Source organism: Anomaloglossus baeobatrachus, chromosome 2 (assembly GCF_048569485.1).
Source record: "Anomaloglossus baeobatrachus isolate aAnoBae1 chromosome 2, aAnoBae1.hap1, whole genome shotgun sequence".
Classification (NCBI taxonomy): Eukaryota; Metazoa; Chordata; class Amphibia; order Anura; family Aromobatidae; genus Anomaloglossus; species Anomaloglossus baeobatrachus.
This window is the reverse complement of record NC_134354.1, coordinates 118703237-118715386: the sequence shown is the minus strand read 5'-3', so window position 1 is coordinate 118715386 and position 12150 is coordinate 118703237. Positions and strand designations below refer to the sequence as shown.

The 12150-nt window shown below is 52.0% G+C and overlaps 1 protein-coding gene across 9 annotated transcripts in view; it reads left to right on the top strand.

Annotated features, from left to right (window-relative positions):
- RAP1GAP2 (RAP1 GTPase activating protein 2) overlaps nt 1-12150 on the top strand; it is a 1154914-nt gene that overhangs the window by 904003 nt on the left and 238761 nt on the right. Inside the window, exon 1 of one of the 9 annotated variants that reach the window (XM_075335287.1) lies at nt 11734-11818. The exons of the other annotated variants lie outside the window; for them this stretch is intronic. Coding sequence (XP_075191402.1) covers nt 11792-11818 — 27 coding nt within the window. The 5' untranslated portion in view covers nt 11734-11791. Of the gene's footprint in view, nt 1-11733; nt 11819-12150 lie in introns of those variants that run through there. 9 annotated transcript variants of the gene reach the window in all.

Sequence of the window (12150 nt, the reverse complement as noted above, 5' to 3'; positions counted from 1 at the left end):
CTGTAACCGTACCCAGACATCAGGCCCCCCAGATGATTCAGGGCCGTCGGACTGTCAAAACACACACTCCTGGGCCACCAAACACCCTGAACATCAATAAAACCTCTAGCACCCTTCACTGGCCCATGTACTGGAAACTAAGCACGAGACCACTCCAGTTACCGAACTGCTGACCGCCTCCTAATAGTACCACAAACTGCCACCCAAACGGCCACCCACAGCCAACCCATAAAATCACCCCCACAATGGAGCTAATACAAAGTGGCCATCCCTACAGGCTGCACATGCGCACCCGACAGATTGTCATGAAACCGTAATCTCCAGCTACGGAAAGAATGCCCTCAATCCCCAACAAAGGAACTACCGTACCACCTTGAAACCACTCACAACGTCCCTCTTAAGAAAACCAGCCCGGACCCGAAATCCAGGCAAATGGCCTCATCCAAGGCTCAAAAGGAGGTATCCTCTCACTGCAATAAAGGAAGGATCCCACCAACCTGCTGTCCAAACCAGCTTGACCCCGTCTGACCTCAACAACCACGCCGTACCTGCCAAGCGGACCTAAAAACTCCCCAGGAACACCCATTACGCATGCGGCCCCCTTTATGGAAGCTCCTGCCGTGGACATAGGTATAACATTCTCACCCTCATGAAACAACAGCAACAATCACGCTTAAGCTGACCCAATACACCCACAAAACGGATCGTCATGTCACTGAACTACCATCGAAACCTTAACCAATCCTAGGAAGCTGTGGAAACCCCCAGGATCACCAAAACAAAACACAAAACTCGGGGTTCACGGCTATCCTCCGCCTCTCCGCCAATGTCCCTCACCTCGCCTCAGGCTCCGCACCACCGCCGACGTCCACCTGATCGACTCACGAAGCACTGTTACCACCACCACCAAGCATACATAGTCCACCAAAGAGCCTGAGCAACAAGAAGCTGACCAAAACAACTCGTCCCCTTTATAAGCATAAACATACGCACCCGCATGAAAAACTAAACACCCATGAAACGCATATCGCGCAAAACAATGGTACCTGCAATCCTGTCTGGACGTCCTGCCAGCCGCCCAAAATGCCGCTACAGGGCCACCCTCCTGTCCAACCAGACGCCGGTCCCATCCCCCCTGACAAAACACCACCACCTTAACCCACCCAAAAGCCATACATAATAACAACCCTACCAACCCCTATAACCAAATCATTATATGAGGTGTAAGTGAAACCTTTATCTTACTAGGCTGACTCCGCGGTGTCCCACGGAACAGCCGCCACGTGTCCTCCGCGACGAGCACTGCCATCTTCTATGTGGAACGACCCAGGCTGCAGTCCTCCTGGGCCATAGAGTAGTCACCCCAGGCCCGCCGGCCAGCCTGGGATGCTGCCCGCGATGATCACTGACTCGGAGCCACCACTGGGGGGGAGGGGGGTTTGCACTCCAGTCGCACCGCCGCACACAGGAATCAGCACCTGGCGCCGCAGGCACGTGAACGCAGTGCCAGACCTCGTGACCGCGCCGCGGGTCACGCGGCCGCACCACCTATGTCGTCGTCACGCCAACCCCACGCGCCGCTATCCAACCGAGGCAGGGATGAGTCACGTCGCCTGGCCCTGCGCCTGCGCAGGCCGCACTGTCTGGCAGATGTAGCCGCTCACATGACCGCACCGCTAGGTCAGGTGACCGTGACGCCGGGGGCGCGTAATAGCAATGCCGGACCCCATAACCGCGCCTCGGGCCACAGGGCCGCACCGCCCACGTTGTTACGCTGACCCCCGCGCCGCACTGGATGAAGGAGAAGGGGCGTAGATGTCACTCACCCCCCACCGTAGTGCCGGTCGATTACTGCGATGCCATCCGTTGCCCAGGCCCTGCATGGGTACACAGGCCGCTCCTCCCGGTTACTGCCGGACGGTCACGTGCTCGTGACGCCGGACCATGCACCCGCGCCCTGGGTCACATGGCTGCGCCGCCCTCACCCCTATCCGAGACTATCCGGGATCCCATTCAGGCCCTGCACTGTTGTGCAGGCCGCACTTCCGGCTTCGGCGCCCGGTCACATGACCGCACCATAGGGCCATGTGACCGTGACGTCAGGACGCCGGGGCCATGTGACCGCGACGCCGGACCACGTGACCGCGCCCCGGGTCACGTGGTCGCGCCGCCCCTTCACAACGCTGACCCCGCGCCGCAGCGCCACAGAATAGGAGGCCGATGACGTCACTCACCGCCCCGCCGCCGCTGCAATCCTCTTTCCTTCCACCGACGTCCTAGGATGCCGCTGCCAGCGCCGGAGGGGTCCTGGGGCCCATCCGGATCCAGCTCCTGCGAGGGCCTTGTCCCCCTCCCGGAGGCACCAGGAGCTCGGCCACCTCCATCCGATCGGCCACTGTCCACCACTGCTGCAGTACCCGGAGCCAGCGCTCCCACGTCTCTCCGCCATAGTCGACATCCTTCGGGACAGGGACCTCCTCCTCGGACCGTCCTGGACACCACGACAATTCCGGACGTCTTCCAGGTAGCGAATGACCTCCCACCACATATCTTGCCCTATATATACTCACTTACCACTGACAACACGCTGACCAATTACATGGCCCCACTGTCCTTATAACTCCACCTCCCACTTTTCCCGCACAAAAATGCCCTACACCTTAACCCCTTGCTAACCCTCCGGCCTAGCATCCCTCCTCAGTCATGTTGCCCTCCCTTGAGCCCCTTCAGGGCAGGCGTCCGGGCTTTTCTTATCCAGTGTCATTCAATAATATAAGGGTACATTGGAATTAATGGTGTAAGAATATTGGAGAAAGGATGTTTTTTCAGTTGGCGCCTGTTCACATTTGTGGAAGCTGCTGGTCAGTTTTCTGCTATAATTTTTTCACTTTGGACCAGTATCACTTTATGATTTAATAACTCTGAAACACGGCAACGGATCCCAGTGATTCTGAGATTGTTTTTTCATGACTTATAAGGGTGCTTTACACTCTGCGACATCGCTAGCGATGTCGTGCGCGATAGCACCCGCCCCCGTCGTTTGTGTTACATTTGGTGATTGGTGCCGTAGCGAACATTATTGCTACGGCAGCATCACACGCACATACCTTTTCAGCGACGTCGCTGTGACCGCCGAACAATCCCTCCTTCAATTGGGAGTTGCGTTCGGCGTCATAGCGACGTCACTGCGGCGTCACTAAGCGGCCGCCCAATAGCAGAGGAGGGGAGGAGATGAGCGGCCAGAACATGCCGCCCACCTCCTTCCTTCCGCATTGCCGGTGGACGGCAGGTAAGGAGATGTTCGTCGTTCCTGCGGTGTCACACATAGCGATGTGTGACGCTGCAGGAACGACGAACAACCAGCGGCATGCACCACCAACGATATTATGAAAAGGAGCGACGTGTCAACGATCAACGACTTTTGACGTTTTTGTACTCGTTGATCGTCGCTTCTTGGTGTCACATGCTGCGATGTCGCTAATGTGCGTCACTAACGACGTGACCCCGACGATATATCATTACCAATGTCACAGTGTGTAAAGCACCCTTTATTGTACGTTCTGCTAATATTAAATTTAGGATGATATTTCTTGCATTTATTTGTGAAAATACTGTATAGGAAACTCAGGGGAAAAGTTTGAAAATGTTGCAATTTTCAAATTTAAATTATTATGCCCTAAAGCAAGAGAGTTATGTCATAAAAAATAGTTATTAAATATTTCCCACATATCTATTTTACATCAGTACAATTGTTTTCTCAGTTTTCCAACAAAATTTATAAAACAATTTTTTTAGGGACCACATCACATTTGAGGTGACTTTGAGAGGTCTATGTGATAGAAAATACCCAAAGGTGACAACATTTCAAAAACTGCACCCCTCAAACTTCTCAAAACCACATTCAAGAAGGTACCCCTTCAGGAACTTCACAGGAGTTAAAGCAATGTGGAAGAAAAAAAAATGAAAATTTTACTTTTTCCCACAGAAATGTTACTTTAGCCCCTAAATTTGCATTTTTCACAAGGGTAACAGGAGAAATTGCAGAATAAAATTAGTTGTTTACACTTCTTCCTGAGTACAACAATAGCCCTTAGCAGACTGGGAATGCGACACAGACAAGTGTAAGTAACACATCGTAAGGGACCTGAACAACTACTGTACCTAGCAACATGTCTCTAAAAATAGACCATGTTGCCCAAGTACCTCCCCTAAGGGGAGGGTGTCTTAAATACTAAGGCATTTCAGCCATAGGCTGAAAGGTACTTTTGGGTTAAGGTATACTGGCCCTTTAAGAAAAGGTGCGCACCCTAAGAGCACTCCCTGAAGACCTGTGCGATGTATGCAGACCCAAAAAGTCAGTGGCAGGGAACGGAGACTGGGCAGCCACCGCTGACTGGCCAGGAAGTTAAGTGTGCCAGCATCCCCACCGGGGATTGAGGGCAGGACAGTGTGGGGACATCACTTCAACTGACCATATTTTTTAAATTACACCCCTCTAGTAATTTTTCTATAGGTGTACTGACGATTTTGACTCCATGGGTGTTTACAAGATACAAGTAGCAAGGGATGTTCATAAGTGAAAATTTCAATTCTGTCACTGTAGTGTTAAGTATATTGTAGTGTCCATATATTGTAGTTCTCACACATTATGACCAGCTCTTACTTCTGGAAAAAGCCAACCCTTAATTATAGCAGACTTCCACACTACAGAAATGCAAAACATGTGGGTGCTATATCTGGTTTAGGCACACTACTGGACTGAGATTTTGCTGGATTTGTTTTTTGGAGGGAAGCTTAGTGTTTTTGTGGCGCCCCTGACCTGGTCAGGCACCACTGAGTACTGCACCCATGCTGGGGACAGTACAATACAGGTAATCCAGAAGGCTGACTGGGGTGTGGAACACAGGCGCATAGTGATCAGGTCTCACACATGTACCCATGAGAGGACCCCTGGGGATCCCAGGAGGGGGCAAGCCTTCACCTTCACTGGAATAGTGGAGGGGGTAGAGCCTCCATCTCCTCTCAAGGGGTGTGGTAAGAGAGTCTGGTTGCTAGGTGGCGTAGGCAAGAACAGGAGAGGAGGAGCAGTGAGCCAGTTCAGTGTAGAGTCCAGGGAGCTCAAGTGAGGAGCAGATCCCTGGAGCTGTGCAATCTGACAGCGTCCGCGCAGTGGCTACAGACGGGGGAGAACGGTCAACTAGGAGTGCTGCCTGAAAGCCAGCTTCAGCTAGCGAGTGCAACGGAGTGGGAAGTAAGGAGACTGCTAGAGAGCACCAGGCCCAACCGGGCGGCAGATCCCGAAGCGGGGATAGATTCAACTTTCTTCTGCTAAACCTGCCGGTGTGGGGCTCTTAAAGCCCACACCACAACACTACAAAAGCCGCAGCCACGTAACCGCAAGTTAGGGCCCATAGGTCATAGGAGGCAAGAGGCTGGAGTGGCCTGGTCCGGGGAACAAGCACACGGCGAAACAAGAAGGGGAGAGAGGCTTGGAGCATCTTCCCTGGGTGACCCCCATAGGGACTCAAAGTCGGGGTCACCCCAAACCACCAAGGGCTAAGGAAGGCGAGTCGGTAGTCACCCTCATAAAGTCAGCCTGAAGGATGCCTGGTTCCCATCTGGTTCATCCCAGCTACGCCCGGGCTACTCACCCTGCCATCAAATGTGAGTAAAGCCCTTGAAAGACATTCCTGCCTGTGTGGTCATTCTGCGACTTGTGGTACTACAAACCTACACAGGGCCCTGGGGCTTGCCTCACTCTCAGGAGGCTACTACATCTAACTGCACACACCATCAGCCCCAGGCGTCCCCTAACCTGCAGTGGCGGTCCCTACTGGCCGCAATACTGAGAGTGGCGTCACGATCAAAACAAGAAGATTCCCTACCAGTGACGGAGATCCAGCAACGTGGAGTCCCTGAAGGTAATGCACCGACACCGCCACAACACCTGTGGGGCTTCACATCTGGCGTCACGAACAGGATAAGGACTAGACCTGTTCAGACAGGTGACCATGTGCCTGGGCGGTCCGCTTGAAAAATTGGAAGCGCCGCCATATTGCCACCATGAAAAGCGCGCTGAAAAACAACAGCAGCCCGCGCTGGAAGAAGTTACCGCCCACGAAGAGGCGTGGCTACCCAGAGATCCCCTGCAGAGTCCTGACCTTGCCGGCTATGAGAGCGGAAGCGTCCAGAGACGGCGCAGCAGAAGAGAAGCCAGCAGCTTGCTAATGAAGATGGCGTCTGAGAGCAGAGATCCAGAGCCAGGCTCCGCTGCCTGGTGGTGCCGGGAGCTTGCTATTTTCTGTGACCAGCTGGAGGCTAGGATTGTGCGACAGCTCAGGGAAGAACGCACGGAGCTCCTGGAGATGGCTGCGGCGGTGCGGACCTACGAGGAGGGAGCCGCGCGACGCCTGCCAGACCGAGCGGCGACGACGCAGACCCCGATGCTGCCACAGATGGGTGAGTCGAGTGATGCCCCGGCCAGCGCAAGTGCCCCGGCCCCTGCTGCCACGCCCGCGGTCCCAGAAGAGGCGCCCGGCGCGGCGACGCTGGACCAGGCCGCAGCCACGCTAGAAGCGGCCCGCCAAATCCAGGCCGCCGCAGCGATGCCCCGCCTGTCCCGCAGGGCTCCGACCACCACGGCAGTGCTCATCCGTGCTGCAGGTGTGACGCTGACCCAGGCTGCCACCCTGCTGAACCCGGTCCGCCAAGACCCCACCGCAGCAGCGACGCTCGTCCGCGCCGCAAGTGAGATGCTGAACCAGGCCGCAGCCCCGCCAGGTGCGGCCCGCCAAGCTCCGATCGCTGCAGCGACGTCCAGCCCAGCCTGCACAGAGCCCCCTGCAACAGCGACACTGATCCAGGCCGCCGCCATGCCAGGCGCGGCCCGCCAAAACCAGGCCGCCGCCATACAGGGCGCGGCCCGCCAAGACCAGGCCGCCGCCATACAGGGCGCGGCCCGCCAAGACCAGGCCGCCGCCATACAGGGCGCGGCCCGCCAAGAAGAGAAGACTACCTCATCATTTTCCCCGGCCTGCAAGGCCAGAGCAGACACCGCTCCCCAGTCAGAAGAGGTCCCTGCTGGAAAGCCCACGCTGGGGGAGGACCCCGAATACTGGTGGCTGAAGGCTGACATGGAGGCCAAGTTTCCACAATGGTTGGTGGACCGGTACATGCTCCCTCCGCATACCCCCAAGAGAATTCCAGCAACCCCTGCAGCCGCGCCAGAGAGTCCACCGCCCAGACCAGCTGAAGAGAGCCCATCCCCAGCACTGCCACCAAAGGAGTGCAGCGAAGAACTAAGGGGGAGAGGAGGCCAGGAAGCTGAGGAGCTGACTCCGACGCCAACCGCAGCAGACCCCTACCCAGAGCCGGAGATGCTGCCCTATTCCCGCTGGGAGGAGGAAGACTTGACACCGTCAGCAGATGAAGATCTGCCCCAAAGCCTCACCTGGGAGCTTGTAAGCTGCACCTCGCAGAACCCAGCCCGCAAGACACGGCGCAGCAGATCAAAACGTCCTCCAACACCACAGTCTCCAGAGCAGAGGGGGGTCACAGCCCGAGACCTGCAGGAGAAAAGGTGCCTAAGAAGGTCCGAAGCCCAGGCTAGAGGACCCCTTTACAGAGGAATAGTAGAGGACTTCAACTTGAAAAGCGGATACGGCTTCATTGTAGTAAAAGGAATAAAAGAGGGCATATTTGTAAATCGGAGAGATGTTCAAGCCCACCTGCCCAGAGGACATTCAGGCAGAAATTTGAAAATTGGGGACTTAGTACAGTTCACCTTACATCAAGGAGAAAGGGGCTACTATGCCTTAGACGTAGCCCCATGTCCAAGACAAGAAAGACAAGAAAGACAAGAAAGACAAGAAAGACAAGAAAGACAAGACAGAGATAAAGAAACAGATACAGAAAAAGAAACAGACGAAGACCAAGAAAGGAAAGATAAAGATCCTACAGATGCAACAACCACAGACAAAGATCCTACAGATGAGACAACCACGGACGACGACGGAGAGCAAGAAAGTCACAGGTGCCAGTGCCCAACATGCCCACGCCCTGGTGAAAAAGAGGAGTAAAGTAAAGAAAGAAGTACCGAAAGTTTGACCAGTTTGATAAGTTGAAAAGTTTGCAACGTTTAAGAAATGCGCCCACAAAAACTATTGTGAGAAATAAACTTTAAGGCTATGAACTTGCTATAGCCACAAACTCTCGCAGTGTAAATAGTTACACCAGTGGCACCACCACCAGGGCCAGCCTGTTTAGGGGCTTGGCTCGTCTGCAACCAGGGGGCCCGTCCGTAGAAAAGGGCCTTGGCTCACCTGCGATCAGAGAGCACGCCTGTTTATGGGGCCTTGGCTCACCACCACAAAGAGGGTACCTGGTCAGCACCAACTGTGGAGGCCGCCTCTGCATCCTGCCAGAAGAGGCTGACGGCGCGGATCCACCAGGCCAGGTATACCCTGAAACCACCAGCCCATGAAAGCCGCCTCTACATCCTGCCAGAAGTGGCTGAAGTTGCGGCCAACGGGAGAGGAAGATTGGAGGAAAGGTCTGGGGAAGTAGATGGCCCAGATCTGGTTACCAAAAGAACCGGTGACCTGCCTCCTGAGAGGGTTTTGGGTGGGTTAACGGACTTGTGGGTGGAGGGTGGTGATGTCTGATACCTGGTGCTTTTAAATGTTTTACATGTTTTAATGTTTTATGCATTTTAAAATGTTGTCTTGCAGCCCGAGGACGTGCTGGTGATAACTAAGGGGGAATGTGGCGCCCCTGACCTGGTCAGGCACCACTGAGTACTGCACCCATGCTGGGGACAGTACAATACAGGTAATCCAGAAGGCTGACTGGGGTGTGGAACACAGGCGCATAGTGATCAGGTCTCACACATGTACCCATGAGAGGACCCCTGGGGATCCCAGGAGGGGGCAAGCCTTCACCTTCACTGGAATAGTGGAGGGGGTAGAGCCTCCATCTCCTCTCAAGGGGTGTGGTAAGAGAGTCTGGTTGCTAGGTGGCGTAGGCAAGAACAGGAGAGGAGGAGCAGTGAGCCAGTTCAGTGTAGAGTCCAGGGAGCTCAAGTGAGGAGCAGATCCCTGGAGCTGTGCAATCTGACAGCGTCCGCGCAGTGGCTACAGACGGGGGAGAACGGTCAACTAGGAGTGCTGCCTGAAAGCCAGCTTCAGCTAGCGAGTGCAACGGAGTGGGAAGTAAGGAGACTGCTAGAGAGCACCAGGCCCAACCGGGCGGCAGATCCCGAAGCGGGGATAGATTCAACTTTCTTCTGCTAAACCTGCCGGTGTGGGGCTCTTAAAGCCCACACCACAACACTACAAAAGCCGCAGCCACGTAACCGCAAGTTAGGGCCCATAGGTCATAGGAGGCAAGAGGCTGGAGTGGCCTGGTCCGGGGAACAAGCACACGGCGAAACAAGAAGGGGAGAGAGGCTTGGAGCATCTTCCCTGGGTGACCCCCATAGGGACTCAAAGTCGGGGTCACCCCAAACCACCAAGGGCTAAGGAAGGCGAGTCGGTAGTCACCCTCATAAAGTCAGCCTGAAGGATGCCTGGTTCCCATCTGGTTCATCCCAGCTACGCCCGGGCTACTCACCCTGCCATCAAATGTGAGTAAAGCCCTTGAAAGACATTCCTGCCTGTGTGGTCATTCTGCGACTTGTGGTACTACAAACCTACACAGGGCCCTGGGGCTTGCCTCACTCTCAGGAGGCTACTACATCTAACTGCACACACCATCAGCCCCAGGCGTCCCCTAACCTGCAGTGGCGGTCCCTACTGGCCGCAATACTGAGAGTGGCGTCACGATCAAAACAAGAAGATTCCCTACCAGTGACGGAGATCCAGCAACGTGGAGTCCCTGAAGGTAATGCACCGACACCGCCACAACACCTGTGGGGCTTCACATCTTCAAAGCCTTTGTGCTATTAGTAACGTGGAAGCCACCAATTTGTCCATGTACATATGATGGACCTGAGTGGGGACTTGTTTTATTTTTTGTGGACAGAGTTGAAGCTTTTATACGTGACATTTTACATAAAGTTTTGAATCACATTTATTCTGTGCTCTTTGCTGAGCACTTACATCAGGGTTTCCATCTAAATATCTAGATCAGAGGAGTTAAACGCCTGCTATAGAGGCTAGCACTGATCCTGGGCGTTAATGCAGGGTGTCAGCTATGACACATAACTGACACCAGCACCACACGTGAGCCGAGAAGATCATAGCTGCCTACACCTATGACGGTTTGTGGTAACAAATAAAAGTCATTATTGAAAAATATGGAAGTTTTATTATCGTAAATATTTACAAAATTATTGAACCGTGTCTGAAATATTGTATGTTTATGAATACACAAAAGAAACTTTGCACATGAAAACAAAAGCATGAAGTTAGACTGCGGAAATAGTTATTGTCACTATGAACATGGTTAAATGTTTACATAATACACATTTATCCTCTTCATCTCTTTTGTATAATAAATTGCAACATTCTCATCTCATACAGTTCTCTAATCTGGGAAAGTGGAGAGACATCTGATGTATAAATGAAACGTGCCAACGGATGTATATTAATCAATGTCTCGGGTAGTGCCCTATTCTTATTGTTAAATTTGTTTTGTCTTTTCTTTTTTTTTTGGTTTCTGTTTTAATTTTATACCTTGTCTTATATTTTGACCATCAGTTTGTCAGTACAAAACTAATTAATTCCATTGTGTTAACTGATTTCTTATCTATTTAATTAATTACTCACAGTTCAATATTCCTGCTTTAGTGATTCTGGAAGGTTCATTGTTGGGGGAAATAAAATAAAAAATGATTGCATTTTATTCTTTTACCATCACAGCCCAGCATCTCACGTGGTCTCTCTTTCGCTGCAGAGCGCCGCAAGCAGGAGCGATGCTGGGCTGTGACAAGTCGTGAAACTTCGCCCAGTCACTCAGGAAGACTGGGGCCGGCCTTGGTGATGTCGGGTCAATTGGAAGTTGACATGACATCCCCAAATCTCAGAGGACACGAAGCCTGGGGGGGGGGTCACGTGATGGGGATGAACGGACCGCAATAGCACCTCTCAGAAGCAGAATTTACTATACAAGGTATTTGAAAAAAGCCTTCCCTATGAGTTTTACATATGTGTGGCCACTATGTTGAGTAGTGAACCATCTCTTTAAGCATAGGTCCTACCAAAAACTTCCAAATTATATTTATTAGGCTGTGTTCAGACTTAGCAGATTTTTACTTTTTGGAATTTTTGCAGGAATTCTGTGGACAATCTATGGGAAGTCGACTGCAAAATCCATGTGTATATTTCACTGCAGACTTCACCCTTTGCATTTTAATTGTGGCCTCTGTTAGAACCTGAAACCTCAGCACAGAATAGTTTTGCGCTACAGTAAGTATTTCCTTCAGATTTACTGGCTGCTACTGAGGTTGCCAAGTTGTGTCAGCCAAAGGAACTGTCCACCGGTATACTTGGCTCTGAACTATTCTCAGGTGCTCTGTGCTTATGAACATTTACACAGACCGCACACCAAATCCATGTGAGGTTTTTTTTTTTTGTACTGCCTTAAAATCTATTTCCTGCACAACCTGTTTCTGGTGATCAGCCTTGGCAGCCGACCCACCCTTTTAACTCTTCAAACATTGCATGGGAAGCTCAGTGAGCAGGTAGAGGAGTCAAGTGTGTGCCGGGCTTGTCGGGACTCAGTCTGCTGGCCCGGAGGCGGGATTCCCTGCTGTCTAAAAATAATTTTAGGTTCGGTAATCCTGTCTGGAATCATGATGGATTTCCTTAGGAATATTCTGGTGAGTTATGTATTTTTTTTTATTATGTTTTACAGGAGCGTACTTTACTTTTTACTGCTAGTACTGTACTTGTGTTTACCTTTCTACAAGCTGTGTACACATGGCACTTAACTAACTCATTCCTTCAGGGGGAAAACAAAAAAACAAAAAAATGTCTTTATTGTCTACTGTAACCCTCTTATCCGGTGACATATGTTTTGTATTATTTTATTATACTTTTATTATAATATACAGTCAGTCATTTATTTGTTATGTATGTCATATAATTAGTGAAATCTATCTATCTATCTATCCCTCTACCTATCTACCTATTTATCCATCTACCTATCTAT